This window comes from Pogona vitticeps, chromosome 1 (genome assembly GCF_051106095.1).
Source record: "Pogona vitticeps strain Pit_001003342236 chromosome 1, PviZW2.1, whole genome shotgun sequence".
Lineage (NCBI taxonomy): Eukaryota > Metazoa > Chordata > Lepidosauria > Squamata > Agamidae > Pogona > Pogona vitticeps.
The window spans coordinates 164,086-186,204 of NC_135783.1; the positions used below are offsets into that span (position 1 = coordinate 164,086).

The window sequence follows — 22,119 nt, forward strand, 5'->3', positions numbered from 1 at the left end:
GTTCCAGAGTCTAAAAGAGCCGCCTCCCGTGTCCCCGTGAGGGAGGCCCGGCTCAGCGGGGTTCGGGCGCCGGAACGCGGAGGCGGCGTCGGGAAGAGGACCCCCCCCCGGTCGCCCCCGTCCCGCTCGAAGGAGGGGACGCGGGAGGGGGCCGGATAGCCGCCCCCCAACCCCCCATCCCCTTGGAGGAACGGCTGCTCCGCGGGGCGCCTGGGCCACCAGGGCGTGATCCCCTTCCGGCCCCGCCGCCGCCGCCGCCCTGGAGCTCCCCACCACCACCACCACCAAGAGGTTCGCCGCGAGGAGCCCCGGTCCGCCGGAAGGTGGCTTTTTCCAGGAAGGGCTCGGAAGGCTCCCTCCGGTTCCCGACTCTTCCGTTTTCTACCTCTAGGGCTTCGCGCGGCCGTCGCTCTGAGCCCCCTCTTTCCGGCGCGGTGATGTCATCAGCAGTGGCCAGGGACTGTTGCTGGGGCAACGAGCGGGGACGCGGCTGGCGGCAGCGGCGGCAAGGATGCAGCTGCGCCACGTTCGGACTCTGCTCCCCCCGCAGGTGGGGGGGTCCTTTTTCCCTTCCCTCCGCCCCGCTCGCTCGGAAGGGAACCGGGAGGAGGCCCCGCCGCCCGGCCCTGCGTCTGCTTCCCGGCTGAGGAGTGGACGTGGGCGACAGCGGGCGGGGAGGGGAGAGGAAATAAAGCCTCTCCCGGGCGGGCGAGCGGACCCCCCGGCCTCCCTCCCGCTGACCCGCCGCCCCCGCGGCTCCGCTTCCTCCCCTCAGGACGGGGCGGCCAAGGTGACGTGCCTGGCCTGGGCCCCCAACAACGCGCGGTTCGCGGTCTGCACGGTGGACCGGGTGGTGCTGCTCTACGACGAGCAGGGCGAGCGCCGGGACAAGTTCTCCACCAAGCCGGCCGACCCCAAGGTAGCCTCCGGTCCGGTTGCAAGGGAGAGGAGGGCCCCCGCTGCCCCCAGCCCAGGAGGGGAGCCGGGAGGCGGGGGGGGTGTCGGTCATCGGCGGGGGAAGCGAGCGAAAAAAAGGGGCTGCAGCTTCTCCTTTCGTGGGTCACAGCCCTCCCTGGGGTCGCCCCTCGACACCCTCCCGGATGGGGGAGAGGCCGAGGGAGGGGGGCCGGCACCCACCCTCTCCCGAGGGGAGATCCGCGGCCGGGGATTGCCCGCCCTGGGCCCCGGAGGCCGAGGGGCCACCATGGGGAAGGGGCTTCAGACTGTCTGGATGGAGGGGGACGCCGGGGACGTGGGCCTGCTTCTCTTGCCCTGGTCTGGGCCAGCCTTGGGCGAGGGGCTCTGGCCCCCTCCCCATCTGGATCATTCCTCTCCTTTCCTGACCAGTATGGCCGGAAGAGCTACGTGGTCAAAGACATGGCCTTCTCCCCAGACTCCACCAAGATTGCTGTCGGGCAGAGCGATGGCATCATCTTCGTCTACAAGATTGGCGAGGACTGGTGAGGAGGATGGGGGGGGCATGAGGTCAGAGGGAGGGGAGGGGGTCTTCCTCTTGCATCTCCAGCCCCAGCGTTCTTCCTCTTCGAGAGGTGTGACATCACTTGGTAGGACTTCCTCTCAGGAGGGCCTTGTGACACCCAAGAGAGGTGAGGGCACTTGCTGTCCATGGCCCTGACGTTGCTGCCACCTGCAAGAGTGCATGAAACGTTGCCTGGTGGCTCTGGGTCCCCTGACGATGTGCCATCCTTCTTCCCAGGGGTGATAAGAAGGTGATCTGCAACAAGTTCATTCAGACGGTAAGATCTGGGCGCTTTTCCCGTGCACACAGGGTGCCCTCAGCGCTGCCCCAGTCTCTGGTTCAGGCAAGATGGGGGCATCTAGTTTCGAAGTCCTGCAGGGTGGTTGGGTAGAGGGACTAGCCATGGGCCCCTTGTTTGTTGAGCCTGTGCCTCTGTGTGGTTGGCACAGTGATGTACCTCAGAACTGAACAAACACAAGTGAAGTGGGAGGAGGGCGTTGGGCCCGTGTTGCTGCACATGACAGGGTCAGGGGCCAAGTGGGAGCGGGTGACGGAGTCCCGCCCAGGCCTCTCTCCTTGGCTTTGCCTCCTTAAGCTGCCTGTCATGTCAGCGGGAGCCAGACTGGGAAGGGCCTGACTCTTTCCTGCTTCTGCTGCTGGTCCCTAGAGTGCCGTGACATGTTTGCTGTGGCCAGAGGAGAACACCATCGTCTTTGGGCTGGCAGAGGGCAAGGTAGGAGAGGCCATGGGAAGAGGCCTGTCCAAGTGGATTCATTGCTTCTCTGCTCCTTGTTTTCCCTTCTGGGGAAAGATGGGAAGCTGCTCTCGCTCAATGACCAACGAGCTGGGCTTTTCTCTCCTGAAGGTTCGTTTGGCAAACTCCAAGACCAACAAGTCTTCTACCATCTACGGGACAGACTCGTATGTTGTGTCACTGGCATCCAAGTGAGTGTGTTTGTTTGCGGGCGTGGGCAGGGCAAGCCCTGGTCCTTTGTGTTGGGGTTCAGCAGCTCCACTGTCAAGTAAAACCGGGCACTGGCCTGCTTCTGCCGCTCTGGGAGGCTGTGACAAGCGCCTGCTCCTAGCCCCTGGAAGCGAGCCCTCGTACTGAAGGACGGGGTGCTCAGTGCTGATCAACTCTCTTCCTCTCCCCGCTTCCCCGTCCTGCAGCACCACTGGGAAGGGGATCCTCTCTGGGCATGCAGATGGAACCATCGTGCGCTACTTCTTTGATGACGAAGGCTCGGGGGAGTCACAGGTGCTGGCTGGCCCCCGCTCCGCTGGGACCTCCTTCCCTTGGCCAGGCTGAGAGATGGAGCATATGCGTGAGGGGGCCTTTAAGGAAACACTTCCTGCCCTGTGGTTTCCAAGCTTCCACATGAGTTTCTGGGAAAGATGAGTTCACCTTATATGAGACCTTTCACTGAGCTGAAAATGTGTCAAGAGGGCTCCTTAGCTGGAGCGTTCCCTGGGAGGAACCCCACTCTCCCATGCAGGTCCTCTCCCATGCCCATCCCTTGTGTTGCTTCTTGAAGAGTGTGCTGTTCTTTCTCATGTTCAAAGTAGGGTCAGCAAGAAACACAGGCCACCCTTGACCCAAAGGGAAGTGGGTGTGGGAAAAGGCTCATATCTTGCTGTGCCTGGGTCTCCAGCCGCCAGCTGGATGAAGCCTCACAATTATGTGTAATGGTGTTGGGTGGAGAAGGCCAGGCCCGGTCAAGCAGAAGTGCATGCAGTTAATGGGGCAACACCTGGAAAACGGGCCCAGCCAGCTCAGGAACCTGGGCTGCATCCTGTTGGGGCTAATGGCTGAAGCACGGGCTCCTACGGAGTGGGAGAGACCAGCAGGCAGAGCTTTATGGATGCTTACTGGTTCAGAACTATTTGCGTTCATTACCATCACCACCACACTCCACCCCTCCCGCAGCCCTTGAAGCCCAAAAGAAGGCTGAAGCTGTCACCCCCAGAATCTGAGGTTAGGTAGCATGCCTTTCTTTGCCATTTAAGCAAAAAGCAGAAGTCTTCTAAGTCCAAGCAATAATAGGCCTGTGCCTGTGACAGTCCAGGTTGCCCGGCTGTTCTTGGCAGTCCTGGCCGGAGCATCGTGGGACAGGGATCCTCAACTGTGTACTGCTGGCAGCTCCCTCTGCCACACACACACCCCTTCATTCTGGTCTCTGGTTTTTGAGCAGGGCAAATTGGTGATGCACCCATGCCCCCCCTACGCCTTAGCCTGGGCCTCCAACAGCATTGTGGCTGCTGGATGTGACAAGAAGATCGTGGCCTACGGGAAAGAAGGGCACGTGATCCAAACCTTCGACTACAGCCGAGACATGTCTGAGAAGGAGTTCACGGTTGCGGCCACCGGTCCTGGGGGCCAGTCTGTGGTGATTGGCAGCTTTGACAGGTGGTTTTGCTGGGGCAGCGCAGAGGGGAGGGGGCTGCTGGGCTCCTCCCTTGGGGGCGGGCAGTCACTCACAGGGCCCGTCGGTTTTGCCAGGCTGCGGGTGCTGAACTGGAGCCCTCGCCGGAGCGCTTGGGAAGAAGCCAAGCCCAAGGAGATCCCAAACCTCTACACCATCACCGCCCTGGCCTGGAAGCGGGACGGCTCGCGACTCTGTGTGGTGGGTTTTCAGCGCTGCAACAGCAAGCGGCAGCCCGTGGCCAGACCGTGGTCCATCACGGTGGCTCTTCTGCGAAGCCTGCCAGCCCACCTTTCCACTGGGCAGGGCATTTCCTCCAAGTTCATCCCTGGGAGGGCAGGCAGGCAGGCAGGCAGGGTGGCCGAAGGGCTTGCCTGAAACGAGCCTTGTTTCCCCAGGGCACCCTGTGTGGGGGAGTGGAGCAGTTTGACTGCTGCTTACGCAGGACCATCTACAAAAACAAATTTGAGATGACCTACGTGGGCCCAAGCCAGGTACGCCAGGTGGTGGCGGTGGCGGGGGAGGGGTAGCTTGTGCTGAACACTTCGAAAGACGGGGCTGTCCTCAAAGTATGGAGCAGACAGGGGACTTTTCCTTTGCCCAGGTCATAGTGAAGAATCTCTCCACGGGGATGCGGGTAGTGCTGAAGTCCCACTACGGGTATGAAATTGATCAGGTGAAGATCCTGGGCAAGGAGCGCTACCTGGTGGCCCACACCTCAGACACCCTGCTTCTCGGCGATCTCAGCTCCACCAAGCTCAGTGAGGTAGGGGGCGGTGCAGGTGGTTGGTTGGAAGGCCACGGGTGGCATGGCCAGGCAGGCCAGGCTGGGCCAAGGGAGGGGATTGCAGGGGGCAGCTTGAGGTGTGGCCGGCTGTGAGTTTGGCGGCTGAGGTTTGCAAGGGAGGGCCTGCCCGTGTAGAAGAGATGCTCCACGAGCCGCTTTGGCTTCCGCAGGACATGAAGAGGCCTCTGTAAGCTCGGGCCTCATCGTCCAGAGGCTGTGGGAGGAGGGGAACACCTCTGCTCTTTGGAGAGACCGATCGCCTGCCATTCTTGCCCTGCCCCGCCCCTGGTTTGCAGCCCCTTCTTTTTCCAGGGCCTGCCTTGGCAAGGGGACTGTTGGGGGAAGGGCATCTCTCCCTGCCCCCCCACCCCCTTCTGCCTTGGTGTTCTGTCTGCTGCATAGGGGCTTCCAGGCTCTATTTGGTGCACAGCCTTCCCTTTGCCGCAGCGCAGCTGCCCCTGAGGCTGTGATGGCAACTGGTCCTTTCCTTCTTCCCTGCAATGGTAACTCAGGCCAGACGCTGAGAGCTTTTCCCATGAGAGCCCCTTTCTAACTGGTCTGGCCAGCATCTCTCCAATGCACCACCAAAAGAGGTTCTCAGCAGCAGCATCGCTGGAGTACCTTCCCTGGGTGGACTGTGGTTTCTGCAGAAGAATCAGGGGTGGTGGCATTCCCCTGGGGCCAGCCGTTGCCTGGGTCCCGATGATGTCATTAACTGCCCACTTAGCTGGGCTGAGCCCTGGTCTCGTTGGCAGGGCATGTAGGGGAGCTGGTGGCCATGCAGCTGACAGGTGGGCGGTGAAGAACCGCAGGTCCCAGCAAAGGCCTGAGCAGCGCATAGGGTTCACAGTTAATGGTTCTGTGGGGTGGTGGTGGCAGAGGGTTATGCCCCAGTGCGTCTCTGATGCTGAGCATGTGTGAGGGAGATGGTCCTGGTGTGGAGGATGATGGGCACAGTCTGTTTTTTTTTCTTTTTCAGGTGGCCTGGCAAGGATCGGGTGGGAACGAGAATTTTTTCTTTGACAATGAGAACGTAAGCAGGGGAGGGAAGGGGTTGCCTGTCTGTTTCTGGATGGGGGGGGGACAGAGAGAGGCGCCTGCCTTCTTTTTCTTTTGGGGGGGGCGTTACTTCCAGCTGAGAAGCCTCTGCGGGGCTGCTCGCTACCCTTTCCCTGCCCAAGGTTTCTGCAGCCAGAGGTGGAGAACTGCAGCTGGGCTTCTTCTCCGCAGAGGTGGCCCCCCCACCCCCACCCAGACCTTCTGCCGCCCACAAGGTCCCAGCAGCAGCGGCAGCAACTTCTCCCTCCTCTGGCTCTAGGTCTGCATGATCTTCAACGCGGGGGAGCTGACTCTGGTGGAATACGGCAGCAATGAGATCCTGGGCTCTGTGCGCACGGAGTTCATGAACCCTCATCTCATCAGGTGAGTCTCCCAGGCAAGACGTCTGGGGGGTCGGAGGAAAGGGCCGCCCCCCCTCTTCTGGCTTCTCTAGCTTCCCTGCCTTGGTTCTCGCAGCGTCCGCATCAATGAGAGGAGACCTCGAGGCGCGGAGGAGAGCAAGCGGCTGGCCTACCTGGTTGACATCAAGACCGTTGCTGTGGGTGAGCCAGGCCCCCCACCCTCCCCACCCCCTGCTTCCTCAACCCTACTTGCTGCTTCAGTGCGGCCCCAGGGCCCCCCCCTCTGAGTCCCGTCCCACCCTACGGCTTGGCTTTTCTTTCCTTCTCCCTCCCAGTGGACCTCGTGGGCAGCTGCAACATCGGGACCATCAGCCACGACAGCAAAATTGACTGGCTTGAACTGAACGAGACGGGCCACAAGCTGCTCTTCCGAGACAAGAAGATGAAGGTGAGGCGAAGGCCGGCCGAAAGGAGGCTGTGGAGGGTGTGGGTGTGGGCATGGGCTCAGCCATCGTCTCCCTTCAACACCCTCCTCAGCTGCATTTCTACGACATGGAGAGCGCCACGAAGACCGCCATCTTGAGCTACTGCTCCTACGTGCAGTGGGTCCCAGGGAGTGACGTGGTGGTGGCCCAGAACCGCAGCAGCCTTTGCGTGTGGTACAACATCGACACCCCCGAGCGAGTGACCATGTTTCCCATGAAGGTAGCTGGCCCTCGCCCCTGATGGCCTGAGCTTTTGGGCTCGGGCTGGGAAGATGGGAGGGAGGGCAGGTCCGGGAAAATGAGGGACGGAGCTTAACCTTAGGGTCGTGGCTCCTGGTAGGGAGACATTGTGGACCTGCAGAGGGACCATGGGAAGACGGAGGTGATGGTGACCGAGGGCGTCAACACCGTCTCGTACACGCTGGACGAAGGGCTCATTGAGTTTGGAACCGCCATCGATGATGGGGACTATCAGCGGTGAGGGCTGGAAAGGGGTTTGCGGGTGAGGGGGCAGGAAGCTGCCTCTGAATACTGCCCCCACCTGCAGACAGCGTAGGTGGGACTGCCCTCCCCCCCCAGGCCACTGCTGCAAAGGGGGGGGGGGCTCCGGTCTTGCCAGGAGAGGTGGCAGAGATCTCTTCGGCCAGCTGCCTTCCTGGGGGGAGGGGCTCCCTTGGCCTGTCCTGCAGGAGGGGAGCCGTCCGTCACCAATCCTGCCCCTCCTGCTCCCAGGGCTGTGGCCTTCCTGGAGACCCTGGAAATGTCTGCCGAGACAGAGGCCATGTGGAAGACGCTGAGCCGGCTGGCACTGGAGGCCAAGCAGCTGCACATCGCAGAGAGGTGGGAGGCTGATTGGAGGTGGGGGTTGGGGTGGAAGGGCCCCCCGCTGGCTCAAGAGATGGCCTGGCAGCCCCGCCCCACCAGAGCCTTCTCTGCAAGCGCAGTGCCAGGACAGATAACCGGGTGGGAAGGTGGGTCCTTCATTTGGCCACTATGCTTTGGGCTGCTGGCCAGGAGACTAGTCCTTTCTCACCTCAAGACTTGCTTCTTCATGTCTGGACTTCTGCATGCGAGGCCACCAAAGGCAAACCGTCCCTGTGTTCAAAGGCGGGGGGGGGGGAGGCCCTTTGCACCCAGTTCAGACCCCACAGAGCCTTGCAGAGGTGCAGCCCTAACAGCTGGCTCTTCCCTCCCACCCCACCCCCACAGGTGTTTCGCTGCTCTGGGGCACGTGTCCAAGGCCCGATTCCTCCATGAGACCAACGAGATTGCAGATCAAGTGGCAAAGGAAACGGTGAGTGGAGAGCCAGGAGACCCCCGTGCAGCTGTCCCCGTGTCTGTCCTGGTGCACAGAGGCTCTGGCGTCCTCTCCTGTTTTCCTTCCCTGCCACAGAACACCCCCCCCCCCGTTGCTCCCCCATCCTGCAGGGGCTCCTTTTTCCTTGGTCAGAGAGGCATCAGGCGCCTCCTGGTCTCCCAGGGCCTTGAGACGTGCTTCCTTTCAGGGCGGGGATGGCACCGACTACTACCAGGTCCGCATCCGCCTGGCCATGCTTGAGAAGAACTACAAGCTGGCAGAGATGATCTTCTTGGAGCAGGTAAGGCCAAGGGGCAGCAGGGAGGGCTCCGCCACACCCCTCCCCCCTCCCGCCTGCCAGCCCGCCCTCCTGTTTATTCCTCCCTGCTCTTTTGCCAGAATGCAGTGGAGGAGGCCATGGAAATGTATCAGGAACTCCACATGTGGGAAGAGTGCATTGCGGTGGCCGAAGCCAAAGTGAGGAGAAGGGTTGCAAGGGGGGAGAGAGGGAGGGAGGCCCTGAGTCCTGGTCATGTCTGTTCCCCCATCACTCCTGAGGCTGCTGAGCCCTCTGTCTCCTCCCTGCCCTCCCCCTTCCACCCCCACCCCACCCCAGGGTCACCCTGCCCTGGAGAAGCTGCGCCAGGGCTTCTACGAGTGGCTGCTGCAGAGCCAGCAAGAGGAGCGGGCCGCTGAGGTGCAGGAGGCTCAGGGCGACCTACCGGCGGCCGTTGGCCTCTACCTGAAGGCTGGCTTGCCAGCCAAAGCAGCCCAACTGGCCATGGGGCGAGAAGAGCTGCTGAGCAACACAGACCTTGTCAACCGTATTGCCACCGCCCTCGTGCGTGGGGACCTCTTTGAGCAGGTGGGGCATCTCCTGAGCTGGGTGGGGGTGTCTGGGGTTGGGAGGAAGCAGCGGTCCATGCCGGCCTCTTCAGCCAGGTCCCTAAAGCCCTCTTCTCCCTTGGTGGCCAGATGACAGCCACGGCAGTGGTCTTCAGGAAGGGGCTTCAGGAGGCGGGCAGCCTTTGGGCTCTGGAGCCCTCCAGCGAAGGCCCCTAGCCACAGAGGCAGACTTTCCACCCATGTGGGTCTCAGATGGTGGGGAAGAGCAGGCTGGGGGCCCAGGTGAGAGGCCCTGATTCCTTGGGGGGGGGTGCTGATGCTGCTGCCGCCGCCACCCGCCTCATCCTGCCCCAGAGACATCCTGGCAAGGCATCCTGGCTGCTCCCCACCCCATTGCTCTTTTTCAGGCTGGGGAGCTCTTTGAGAAGATCCGGAACCCTCAGAGGGCCCTGGAGTGCTACCGCAAGGGCAGCTCCTTTCTGAAAGGTTCGGCTCAAGGTGGAGGGGCAGGGAGCGGGATGGCCCGCCTGACCTTGGGGAGGCCTGCCAGACCGACCTCGGCTTCTTCATGGATGGGGAGTTCATTAAACCTTTAGCATTCTGCCACTCTCTCTTTCTCTAGGAAACCCCCCCCCCGGTCCGTCTGTCCTTTTCATTCTTTGTCTGGGACCCAGCCCCTAAAGGCAAAGAAGGGAAGAGTTGGGGAAGGGTCTCCCCTGGGTCTCCGTCTGCCCGCCTGTGGCGGCGCAGCGCAGGCATGGCCTCGATGGAAGAGCCTGCCTGTTCCCTGTGCCCAGTGGGTCTTTCTGGGAGACACCCCCTCCTCATCTCACCTCTCCTCCCCCCCCCACTCCCTCTCTAGCTGTGGAGCTCGCTCGGGTGGCCTTCCCAGCAGAGGTGGTGAAGCTGGAGGAGAGCTGGGGTGACCACTTGGTGCAGCAGAAGCAACTGGATGCTGCCATCAACCACTACATAGAGGCTCGGTAAAGTTCTCTCTCTGTGTGCGTGCGTGCATGTGTGCGCATGATGCTGACGCTTCTTCCATCCAGGGGAAATAGGGTGGGGTGGGCAGCCTGTGGGAGCTTTTCCTCTGAGCAGTGCAGTTGGTTGGTTGCCTCCAGGTGTGCGGTGAAAGCTGTGGAAGCTGCTCTCGGTGCCCGGCAGTGGAAGAAGGCCGTCTACATCCTAGACACGCAGGACCGGAAGATGGCAGCCAAGTATTACCCCAAGATCGCCCAGCACTATGCGGCCTTGCAGGAATACGAGGTGAACCCCCCCCCAACCCCTGCCTCCCTCCCTCCCTTCTGGAGCAGCAGGCAGGGATGCGCGGCTGAGAGCAGAGCCCGGCGGCACCTGGAGAGTCGGCTGACGGCACCCTCTTCTCTTCCTAGATAGCAGAGGAGCTCTACGTCAAGGGAGATGCCATCAAGGATGCCATTGACATGTACACCCAGGCCGGGCGTTGGGAGCAGGCGCATAAGGTGAGTGGGGAGGAGGGCCCCCCCCAAAACCCCTCCCCCCTCTTTGGGTCAGCTATGGGACCTAAGGCTGGCCTCGGAAGGACCGCTCGCTGGTGGAAAGCGGGGCAGCCGGGCTTTCCTGCCTCAAGTGCCTTCCTCCTAAGCGGAAAGATGGGGGGGGCAGAGAAGAAGGGAATCCCCTCGCTGGGGCAGCCGGAGGGAGGGTGGGGAGGGTCGGTGTCTTCTGCCTGAGGCACCCTTGAGCAGGACTCGTAAGAGGAGCGCTGGGAGCCAGGATGAGGTGGGCCCTCTTTTCTTGGGGCCCCCCTCCTCGGGTAAGGAGGAAGGGGCCTTTTGCTGCCCTGCCTGCTCCTAGCCCCCCACCCCACGCCCCACCCCCTTCTCTTGCAGCTGGCCTCCAAGTGTATGAGGCCGGAAGACGTGTCCGTGCTGTATATCACGCAGGCCCAGGAGATGGAGCGGCAGGGCAAGTACAAGGAGGCGGAGAGGTGGGTGCTTTGGGCCCAGAGCAGGACTTGGGGGAGCCAGAGGAGTGACAGGGCCGGTGGGCGGGTCAGAGGGTGGCGGGCAGGCAGGCAGGCGGGCAGCAGCCTTTGGGGGAGGTAGTTCCCTGGGGCCACGGTGGGCGCCCACTTTGCCTGCTCAGGGCCCCCGCCCAGCGAGCTGCCCTTTCAAGGTCTCCCCCTGCCCCTGCCCCTGCCTTCTTCCAGGCTGTACATCACCGTCGACGAGCCGGACCTGGCGATCACCATGTATAAGAAGTGCCGGATGTACGACGAGATGATCCGGTTGCTGGCCAAGTACCACAAGGACCTCCTGAGCGACACCCACTTGCACTTGGGCAAGGTAGCGTTCGCTGGGCTGGGCTGTGGGGGGGGGCAGTTGGGGAAGGGAAGGCAGGGGAGGGGAAGGGAGGCCAGCGGCTCTGGTAACTGGCTGACTTGGGGCGCAGGAGCTGGAAGCCGAGGGGCGTTTGCCGGAGGCCGAGTACCATTACCTGGAGGCCAAGGACTGGAAGGCGGCTGTGAATATGTTCCGCGTGAACAACATGTGGGAGGAAGCCTACCGGGTAGGAGCCTCCCCCTCCCCTCCCCTCCCGTCCCCTCCCCTCCCGTCCCCTCCCCTCCCCTCCCCTCCCCACGCTGGCCAGCCGGCCAAGCCCCAGCTCCTCTCACCCTCCTCTGTAGATGGCTGGGGGAGGGACTGTGGGGAGGGTGGCCCCGGCGAGACATCCCGGCCCGTTGGCTACCCGCAGCTGATGGCAGTACGAGAACTGCTGTGCGAGTGCCGTTGGGGGGAAGAGGAGACGGGTGGGCTCCCATTAGGCCTCCGTGAGAGCAGGATGCGGGCTCCTCTGGGCCCTGGGTCCAGGGCAGCCTTGCAAAGTGGCCAGGAGGACCTGCCACCCCCTCCCCCCGCTGAGTCCCTCTGTTCTGACCCGAGGCAGGTGGCCAAGGCGCACGGGGGAGCCCATTCCCACAAGCACGTGGCCTTCCTGTGGGCCAGGAGCCTTGGCGGGGAGGCGGCCGTCAAGCTCCTCAACAAGTTTGGGCTTCTGGAAATGGCCATCGACCACGCAGCGGATAACAAGTGAGGCATCTGTGTGGGGAGGGGACTCCCCGTTGGGCATCCCCTCATCCTTGCTCATGGCCCTGGAGGGGCGAAGTGGGTGCCCTTTGGGGGGGGAGGAGGAGGACAGCTGAGCAGGCTCTTCCCCTGTGGCCATCCCCTCCCCGGTCCCCCCCCCCCATTGTGGGGGCTTGTGGCTCAAAGACCTTCCTTGGCTGCAGGGGGCGGTCGGGGGGGGGGAGGGGGGAGCGCGGAAACGCTCAACCTCTGGACGGTTTCTCCTTCCACAGCATCTTTGACTTTGCTTTTGAGCTGGCCAGGCTCTCCATGAAGCAGAAGCTTCCCGAGATCCATTTCAAATACGGGTCTTTCCTGGAGGACGAGGTGGGTGAGGCCTGGTGTCTGGGGGTGAGCGGGGTGTGTGTGCTTGCACGCTTGTCCCTTTGCTTTCTTTCTTGGTGGATGGGTGGAGTGTGATGTTGATGTAAGCCCCTCCCCTCCTCCCGCACATAACTCCCCCCCCCCCCCGGTTCTTCTCCTGTCTTGGATGCAGGGCAAGTTTGAGGAGGCAGAAGTGCAGTTTGTGAAGGCCGGGAAGCCCAAGGAGGCCGTGCTGATGTAAGTCCCCCCCCCCTTTCCCACCCCCATCCCATTTCCCTTGGCTGCATTTGCCCGGTCTGGCCCAGGCACCATTCTCTCTCTCTCTCACTCTCTCTCTCTCTCTCTCCTTCTCTCTCTCCCCGTGCGTGGCTGCTTCCTGCTTCCTTGGCTGGGTCATCCCACGGCTTGCCTGGGACTCTCCGCGGACGAACACCCTCTGCTCGCCCAGGTACGCCCATGCCCAGAACTGGGCGGCCGCTCAGCGCGTGGCCGAGGCCCATGACCCCGACAGCGTGGTCGTTGTCCTGGTGGGCCAGGCGGACGCTGCGTTCAAGCAGAAGGAGTTCCCGAAGGCCGAGGCCTTCCTCTTGCGGGCTCAGCGCCTGGACCTGGCCGTCAAGCACTACAAGGTAGGCTCCAGGAGCAGCCGCCGCCGCTGCAGCCGCACCGCTCTGCAGGGAGGACGACTCCTCCGTGCATTGGCGAGAGGGCCGGGGGAGTGGTGGCATGCTACTGACCTCCCCCAGGCCCTCCCTTGCCCCACTCAGCCCTGCCCTTGCTCATGGGAGACCACTCAGCCCAATGGGTTCAGCCGCGCAGGGCAAAACTGTACAGGGGCCTGAGCACCACCCCCACCACCCCCGCAAGCCTGCTCTCAAGAGGGGGAATACGGAGCCGTGGAAGAACAGGTTGCTTGCTGGAGAGGTGTCGGCTTGAACCAGGGCTTGGGGAGGATGCTTCCGCTTGTTGTTGCCCCTGGTTCTGTGCCAAGGTGCTGGCCTCTGAAGCTGATGGCGCGGACGAGCCCCTCCAGTGAGCATGCGCAGGGCTAGACCTGCCTCAGGCAGACCCCCGAGAGAGGTGGCCGCCTGCCTGATCTGTGCTGTGCTGCGCAGTGGGGAGGGGAAGAGGGCTGCACTCTTAGCTGTCCTTTCTCTGAAAGCTCCGCAACCCCTCATCCTTCCCTAGCCGGACATGGGGGGCCCTGGAGCTCAGCGCCAGGCCAAGAGGCAGTAGCAGGCAAGGAGGCCTCTGACCCTGCTTCCTTCCTCCTGCCCAGGAGGCCGGTATGTGGACCGACGCCCTCCGGATCTGCAAAGAGTACTTGCCTGGGGAGCTGGAAGCCCTGCAGGAGGAGTATGAGCGGGAGGTGGCCAAGAAGGGACCCAGGTGAGCGGGGTGGGCGCCAACCCCGTGGGAGCCTCTGGAGCCCCCACCCCATAACCCCTGGCAGCCCAACCCAAAGCCCCTTGGAGAGGAGGAGGAGGAGGAGGAGGATTCTTGGCTCCTGAGCTCCAGGGTGGAGCAGCGGGAGAGGGTGGCCCACACCCCCTGTCTGCCTGGCCCCTGCAAAGGTGTCCTTGGCCTTTTTTAGGGGCCCTGAGGGCATCCTGGAGCAAGCCCGGGAATGGGAGCAGGCCGGGGAATATGCCCGAGCCGTGGACTGCTACTTGAAGGTGCAGGATCTGAGCAACCGGGCCCTGATGGAGAAATGCTGGATGAAGGTAGGCCTTGACTCCTTCCCCACCTGTTCTCAGCCCCCAGACAGAGTTTCAGGCAATGTGAGCGCCAGCCATCTTTTCAAGCCACTGGAGAGTCAATGGGGGTGGGGGCCGTGTGCTGTGCCCTGCTTGCCTTTCACCCTCAGAGAGAGGCCTTGGGGTGACGGAGGCTCTTGCCCCGAACAGGTGCGCTCGGGGGTCCTGTGGGGCAGCCCAGCTCCTGGCTGCGGGCCCTGGGGATCAGGGTAGAGGCACCTGGTGACTTCCATTTTTCCTCCCGCCACCCCGCCCACCCACCTGCCCATCACAGGCCGCTGAACTAGCCATCAAATTCCTCGGCCAGCCTCGGAGCGTGGAGGTGATGCGGACGGTGGGACCCCAGCTGGTCAGCATTGGCCAGTTCAATGTGGTAAAAGGCACTTCTGGACTGGGTGGGGTGGGGGCAGGGAGGGGGGCTGGCCTCCCCGTTTCCAGTCTAAGCCTCCGTGGGGCACACCCACCCGAGGCCTCCTGGTGTTTCCCCGGAGCCCCGCCGTGGACCCTGGCTCTCCTCCTCCTCCTCCTCCTCTCCAGGCAGCCGAGCTGTATCTCAACCTGGACCTGATCAAGGAAGCCATTGACGCCTTCATGGAGGGAGAAGAATGGAACAAGGCCAAACGGGTGGCCAAGGAGCTGGACCCCCGGTATTCCCCCCCCCCCTTTCCTCCCTGATTGCTCCTTTGGGGGGGACGGGGCACCGCAGAGGCAGTAGGAGCAGAGGGCTCCGGCCACCCTCCCCAACCCGAAAGGTCTCCTTGGGATGGCCTGCGGGGGAGGGGGGACTGGGGTGTCCAGGGGAACTGCTGACGAGCAAGCGGAGGCTCTTCAGCCGGCCAGGACCTTGCCCTCTCTGTAGTCTCCCCCCCCCACCATCTCCAAGTCCCCTGGGGGGTCTTTAGGGATGCTTGCCTCTTTGTCAGCACCATGCTGGGAGGTGGGGCCTCCTCCCATCACTGCCCCCCCAGCCCCCGCAGGGGCTTTTCTTGGGCAGATGACAAGAGGCGCCCCCCCCTTGCTGCCCCACCGCAGGTACGAGGAGTATGTGGACCAGCACTACAAGGCATACCTCAAGGACCAGGGCAAAGTGGACTCGGTGAGAGGATGCGGGGAGGGAGGGAGGGAGGGAGCCCCCAGGGAGGGGCGAGAAGCTCAAGGACGCAGGCTGGCTCTGCGGATCCAGGAGCTGCCCGTTTCATGGCGGGAGGCGGAAGTGGCCACTTTTTTGTGCAGCCGCCGGTCTGTCCCGTTTCCCACCATCCTGTCCAAGACCCCTCATGGAAGCACCCACTGAAACCGGGCCCTTTTGGGAGGGTTATCAAGACCAGCCTGGGGGAGGGGCAAGCCAACTGGGAGGAGGGGGGGCAGAGGGGAGAGGCTCCAGGAACCCTAACCCCCCCACCCCTCCTCTGCTGTCTTTCCCCAGTCGAGCATTAGCACTGGGAATGCACCCTTGCCCCTCCACCCCACCCCGGGTGCCCTCCAGAGAGCCATCCCCCCCCCGCCCCTCTCCTTTTCAGAGAGGGCTGCTCTGCTCCCGGCAGCTCCGGGGAGGGGTCCTTTTTCACCTGCACGAAGACGTTGGCGGTAGCTGGTGTGCAGAGCCCTGTTCTCCGCCTCTGCTCTTGTCGCCCGCGGTCGGCCTTCCCCAGGCCGGGCAGGGGCAGTGGGGTTGCCTTAGGTGCTTTGCGGGTGTGGGGGGGGGAAGAAGGAGAAATGAGGCCGGGGGCCGGTCGCGGGCATAAGCCGGTTGCAGCAGGTGTTTTCTCTGGCAGCTGGTGGGGGTGGACGTGATGGCTGCCTTGGACTTGTACGTGGAGAGAGAAGAGTGGGAGAAATGCCTGGAGACGGCAGCCACGCAGGTACCTCCTCCTGGCTGGGGACCCCGTTGGCCCCCCTCCCTGTCGACCCCCCTCCCCATTGACCCTTGGCCTCTTTCCCACGAGGGGGAGGCGGGGGGAGAACCACCGCAAGGGGATCTACAAAGGAGCCCAAGGCCTGCCTCTCGGCCCAAGCCACAGCCCAGCTCTGTCCCTCACCCACCCCCCTTGGAACCCAACGGGTTTGCTCCCTCAGCGCCAGCCTGGAGGGCTCTGAAGCCAGGTCTGATCCGGAGCACCCAGGACACGCCGTCTTGAGGAGGAGGAGGAGGAGGGAGCCGAGCCTCGGGCGAGGCCCCTGTCAAGGGCTGGGAAGGGGAAGGCTGCTTTCTCCCTGGGAAAGGGGTCTTTCTGCATGGGGTGGGGAGGGAAGGATGGGACGGGATGGGACGGGAACCCCTCGCCCTCCTCTTAGGGCTTCCTGAAGCCTTTGCCTCCCTCCCCTTCGCCCTAGAACTACAAGGTGCTGCACAAGTATGTGGCTCTTTACGCCACCCACCTCATCCGGGAGGGCAGCTGGGACAAGGCCCTCCGCCTCTACGTCCAGCACGGCACGCCGGCCAACGCCCAGGTAGGTGGGGGGAGGGAGGGTGTGCTTGGGGGGAGCTGGACCACCCAGGGGCAGGGGGGTGATGCCATGGCCAGGCTGACCTTCTGCCATCTCCCCTGCCAGAATTTCAACATCTACAAGCGGCTCTTTGTGGAGATGGTGAACGAGCCAGGACTGAACCGGGCGGAGGCCTACCACAGCTGGGCTGACCTGCGGGAGGTCCTCTTCAGCCTGGTGAGTGCCCCCTGTCCCCGGAAGCAGGACGAGGCACCCAAGCGGTGCTCCTGGGCCGCCGCCTCCCCCTGCGGTGGGTGGCGAGAGGCAGCACTCCTCGGCTCTCCGCTGCTCTGCCCAGAAGGGACGGACCTCCGGGAGAGGCCCAGGCCCCCCAAAAGGAGGGCCCCGCTCTTGAGCACCTCCCACCCCTTCCTGCCTGGCAGCCCTCTGCCTGGATCCTCCGTGAACCGAGTCAGGGGCTCTCATGGCAGCCCGAGGTCCCCCCACACACACACCCACACACACACCCACACACACACACACACACACACACACACACACCCTCTCTCCAGGCCCTGGCAAAAGCACTGGGCACTTCCCAGACAAGCTCAGAGACTCTCTTTGTTTCCTGCAGTGCGAAAACCTGGTGAAGTCCAGCGAGGCCAATACCCCTGCTCATGAGGAGTTTGAGACCATGCTGCTGGTCTCTCACTACTACGCCACACGGTCTGCAGCCCAGAGTGTCAAGCAGCTGGTGAGTCCGTGGGGGGGGGGGTTGCGTCCCAGGGACCCCTTGCCTCGCCTGTCTCTCACCCCACCTCCCTGGGCTACACAGAAGGCTGGAGCTGGGGGGGGGGCAAAGGGTTGCCTGGCAGAGGAATGCTCCTCCTTGCTGCTAGAGTGGGTAGGGTGGGGGGTGCACCTCTAGCGAGCAGCCCAGGCCCACGGCTGCTCTAGGCCCAAACAGGCTGACCCCCTTTCTCTGTCGGCACTAGCCGGCCCTCTCCTAGTGGTACCACGCTGGGCCTGCTCACTGCGGCGTGGCTTTTATTGGGGAAGGAGGGGGGCCGCAGAGGAACCGAGGCCCCAGGGCAGATGTTTGGGGGCTGATCAAGTCTTCCTCTTCCCTCCAGGACACAGTGGCAGCCAAGCTGTCCATTTCCTTGCTGCGCCACACGGAAATCGTTCCTGCAGACAAGGCTTTCTATGAAGCAGGGACGGCGGCCAAGGTGAGCCAGAGGGCAGGAGGAGGAGATGGCACAGGAGGAGGTGCCCCCCCCATGCCAGCTGCAAGGCATCCCAGCCCCAAAATGCTCTGGTTCCCTGCAAGGGGCAGGGTGGGGGCGGGGGCGGGGGGTGAGACCACTTCCAAGGGAGGCCAGACCAGGAGAGATCCTACCTCTCCCTCGCAGCCACCTCCCATCGCCATCATCTCTAGAGAAAGGGCAAGTGGCCCAACAGGGTGGCAGAGCAGCCACTGGCAACATGCTGGTGCGGAGGAAGGGGCTCGGGCCAGGCTCTTCCCCCTCCTCGTATTGAAACCTTGTTAGCGGAGTTGTCCACCCAGCCTGGTGAGTGGTTGATTGAGAAAGGCCAGCATTTTATCACACACCACAGAGAGAAACCCTAGAATGGGGGGACCAGGAGGTGTCGTGGTGGCCGCCTAGCCGGGGAAGGGAAAGGGGAAACGAGGCAGATTGGTGGAGGGAGGGGCTGCTTTTCAGGACGATGGCCAGTCCTTCCCCGGAGGGTCCCAGGAATGCCGGCCAGAAGCGGAGGAAGAGGCTGCTCTGGGGTCCCTCTTGGGCTCTCTGAGCAGCCCAGGGGGTCACAGTCGGTGGCCCGACAGCCTCCTGGGATGTCCTTCCCCCTCGCCTCGCCTCCGGCCCTCTCCAGGGCTGCCGTCCTTTCCAGGGTCCCCAGCCCTTTTGGACTTCTCGGGATGGTGCCTGTTTTGCAGGCAAAGCGTGGGTGGGCCACTGGTGACCCAGGGAATGGGAACCGAGGGCCTTTGTCGCTGAGAAGCCCCACTGAGGACGGAGGCCAGGAGCCGTTCCTAGAAGCTGGCCACAGGGTAGGGGCCTTGTGCCCAGCAAGGTCCTTCTTGTCCGCCTCTGGCGCTAGCCAGGGAGGCAGCAGAGTCCTTCGGCAAGGATCATCCGTGCCCCCCCCCCCCCGATATGCCACTTCCTGATCTGTTGGTTGAAGACCTAAGGGACGGCCAGACGACCACCACCACCGTCTCCTCCCCTCCCTCCCTCCCTTTCTTTCTTTCTCTAGGAGGTTGGCTGGGAGAACATGGCCTTCATGTTCCTGAACCGCTTCCTTGACCTGACGGATGTGAGTCCCGCTTGGGCCTGGGGTGGCGACAGGGGTGGGACTGAGGGTGGCCAGATTTCCCCCTGACGGCGGCCCTTGGCTCTGTCCAGGCAATTGAGGAGGGCTCCCTGGACGCTTTGGACCACTCGGATTTCCAGAACACAGACATCCCCTTTGAAGTCCCCCTGCCGGCCAAGCAGCACGTCTCGGTGAGTGCGCCCCTTCCGGGCCAGCCAGCCTCCGCCCCAGCTGTGCCTGGTGAGGCGGAGGAGGAGGAGGGGGGGTGTCTCTTAGGTCGCCATAGGGAGCCTCCTCCCCCCACCCCACCCCCGCCGGCACCTGAGGTGTGTGTTATGGCTGCATGTGGTTGCCCTGCCTGCTCTCTCTCCCCATGAGAGGTCTGTGTCTCTCCCCATGGCAGGAAGAGCAGCGCGAGGAGATCCGTGACTGGGTCCTCACCGTCTCCATGGACCAGCGGCTGGAGCAGGTCCTGCCCCGAGATGAGCGCGACACCTACGAAGCCTCCCTGGTGGCCGCCAGCACGGGCGTGCGCTCCCTGCCCTGCCTCATCACAGGTCAGAAGGTGGGGAAAGGAGGCGGTGGGGCTGCAAGAGGCCCCCCCGCCCCCCCCCCAGTGTTCTCCTATGGCAAATGGCAGGAAGGAGGGAAGCTGCTTTCCCCCCCCCCCCCCGCAGGGGGAGAATAGGCCAGGCCCAGCCTTCCTCCCTGGCCCCTCCCAAGGAGAATGTGCTGCCACATTGTTGTTTAGTTCCTCCTCTTGCAGAGGAGGGGGCAGGGCTGATCCCTCGGGGTCACGGAGATGGAGGATCCACAGTGAGGCCTCCTCCTCCTCCTCCTTCCTTCCTTCCCTTCCAGGAGAGAGGATTCCTCTCTTCCTGAACAGATAAGGCACAAGGCTTTCCCTCCCTGGCTCTGCTTGCTCCCCTTAAGGGAGCCAGCTGTGACCTGGCCTGGGCATCAGTGCGCTTCACCCCCCACCCCACCCCCGGGCTGGCAGTTTTGCTGTTTCCAAATCAGAGGTGTGCAGATTTAATCAAGCAACGGCCACTGAAAATTCACAATTATTCACAAACAGCCACTACTCTTAACTAACTCAGAGAACATGTTTATCACAATCTTTCAAGCTCACTCAAACACCCTCAAGGGAGGTTGGGCGGGACGTGGGGGGGGGGTGCTCAAAGCTTTTGTTTTTTACCCTACCGTTTTGCTCAAAATAGAACTCTGGACAGCTAAACTAAATTGAGTACAGAGTCTTGTAAAAGACAGGAAGTGGCCCTGTGGCCCCTTCGAGGCTAACAAATACTGTTCAACACAAACATTTGTGGATTGCAGCCATGAGCGTCAGGTGGCATGAGTTGCAGCCCCCGGCATCTGACAAAAAAGGGGCCGCCATCCCTGGAATCGCATGCCAGCCCGCCCTGGTTAGCCTTTGAGGAGTCCCAGAGCTTTTGTGTTGTTTGTTGCTGCAACAGACCCAAGCGGGTACCCTCGGAAACTTCAGCCATGAAAGGCGCTGTGGCTGTGAAGACCATGCTTTTAAACTCAAACCAAATCTGCCTTTCTCAAGCGTCTGTAATTGGAGAGGAAGATGGCAGCGTAGACCGCATCAACGAGTGCCTGTGAATCGCTCCTATTAATAATTCAAATCTCTGTAACATCACTTGTGTATCAAACAGCGCTCTCTAGTCTCTACCCCAGAAACAAATCATGGCCATTCTGGAACAACCCAAATTCAGGAATAACCAAACCCACCAGGATGGTCAACCAGTTTGTCTGGATCCTCGCCTGGCTCATGAGCCCCCCCCCCCCACACCTCCATCATGAGGATAGGTGGCATAGCATGACTTTGACAGGCGTCTTGAGACAATGGAGTCTGGCTCCCGAAAACTCACACGGAAACCAAACTATTCGCCTTTCAGGTGTCCTTTTTTCTCCCCCTCCCCCCCCCCTTTTTTTGCCAACTCACTAAAGAAGGTGCTGAGGAGGCACCGGCAGAATTTGCTCTTGGTTTCTCATTGGAGGAGAGTTGAGACCGGTTTGCTTGCTTCGTGCTTGAGGTAGCTCCTCTTTGGTGTTCCCAAAGGCCACCCCTTTCACCTCCGGCTCACTAACGGCGGGCTGTGGGGCTCCTTAGGCCCCCCCCCAGAGCAGGGGGGCGCGGGATATTGGTGGAAAGATCTCTGCCACCTGCCAGGAGAGGGTGGCATTTCGCTGGAGGGGGAAGCGGGTGCCCCGACAGATGCATGGCAGGCATGGGGCTCGGCTCTTGCCCCGAGAGGGAGGTCACTGACACGGCGCGGCCCTTTCCCTCCCCAGGCTACCCTGTGCTGAGGAACAAGGTGGTGTTCAAACGCCCTGGGAAAGAAGCCAACAAGGACAGCTGGAACAAGTTCCTGATGGCTGTCAAGGTGAGGCCGCAGGAGGGAGAAGGGCCGGTTGAGGAGGGAGGGGGAGGGGAGGGAGGGAGGGGTGCTTCCCCCCCCCCACCGGGTTGTTCCCCAAGGCTTCTGGCCTGATGAGCTCACTCTGCCCCCACCTCCCTCCCTCCCTCCCTCGCAGATGTCACACAGCCCCCCCTGCCAGGATGTTCTCAAATTCATCGGTCAGTGGTGTGGCGGGCTGCCCGGCTCCAGCTTCTCCTTCCAGTGACCCAGACGTCACACTCCGGACTCTCGGCTGCCCCTTTTGTGCACAGTCTCCTTTATCAATAAAGATACTGCTGCCTGTATGCCTGGCCTTCCTGGGCTCTTTCTGCACATGAGGGTCGTTGAGAGCCATCTGGATTTCCTATCTTCTGGGGCTGTGACCAAAGAGAAGGCACGAGGAGACAAAGGAGGCTGCGTAGAGCCCCCCCCCCAGTGAGGCCCCCGCCGGCGGAGAGCGAGGCTCCTTTGCTGTCCGACTGCCTTCCGTCTTGTCCAGGAAGCAAGGCAGGGAGGGAGACGCGCCTAACTCTTCGGCGCTGGAGACCCCATCTGTGGGCGGTGGCGGCAGCAGCAGAGGCGATTGGATGGTGGGCCCCCTGATTGCCCTGATCCCCCGGCCCACGGTGGGGTGGGGGGGCTCTGACCCACTACCTCAGAATCGGTCTTGGGAAGTGGCTCTGCCAGCATTCCAGTGGGAGGGGGCAAAAGCTTGGCAAGGGGGAGGCAGCTCTCGCCGCCTCCTCTCTGAGAAGCTCCTTCCTGATGGTCACAGGAGAAACCATACAGGCGAGGCTGGGGGGGGGGCGGGGGAGGGATTGGCTGTTGTGTCCTGCGGGAGCCACAAGGGACGGCAGCATAGAGAGAGCTAGTGGCAGTGGGGGCGGATGATGGGCAGAGGAAATGGCTCTGTTGTTTCCCATCAGTATTCTTTATTTCTGTCCAGTATTTATATGGGCCCCTGTCCTTCCCCCAACAAGCTGACCGGGGGGGGGGGCGGTCTTGGCCTCTCCCCATGAGGGC

General features: G+C 62.6%; 1 protein-coding gene across 1 annotated transcript; it reads left to right on the forward strand.

Moving 5' to 3' along the window:
• Positions 1–399: 399 nt before the first annotated feature.
• On the forward strand, positions 400–21,401 carry IFT172 (intraflagellar transport 172). The gene is made up of 48 exons (XM_072985324.2): positions 400–550; positions 776–919; positions 1,348–1,460; positions 1,718–1,757; positions 2,148–2,213; positions 2,346–2,425; positions 2,651–2,738; positions 3,673–3,887; positions 3,981–4,104; positions 4,302–4,397; positions 4,508–4,669; positions 5,670–5,723; positions 6,009–6,112; positions 6,206–6,291; positions 6,426–6,538; positions 6,628–6,795; positions 6,916–7,052; positions 7,308–7,415; positions 7,785–7,869; positions 8,081–8,173; positions 8,272–8,349; positions 8,489–8,737; positions 9,126–9,204; positions 9,581–9,701; positions 9,840–9,984; positions 10,110–10,199; positions 10,590–10,687; positions 10,910–11,045; positions 11,152–11,268; positions 11,647–11,789; positions 12,059–12,152; positions 12,322–12,386; positions 12,598–12,778; positions 13,429–13,538; positions 13,744–13,873; positions 14,181–14,279; positions 14,444–14,553; positions 14,939–15,002; positions 15,682–15,768; positions 16,241–16,357; positions 16,460–16,570; positions 16,968–17,087; positions 17,467–17,562; positions 18,614–18,673; positions 18,763–18,861; positions 19,074–19,227; positions 20,990–21,081; positions 21,233–21,401. Exons 1-48 carry the CDS (start codon positions 512–514, stop codon positions 21,320–21,322), a joined length of 5,250 nt encoding a protein of 1,749 aa, XP_072841425.1. The 5' UTR covers positions 400–511; the 3' UTR covers positions 21,323–21,401.
• Positions 21,402–22,119: the final 718 nt, after the last annotated feature.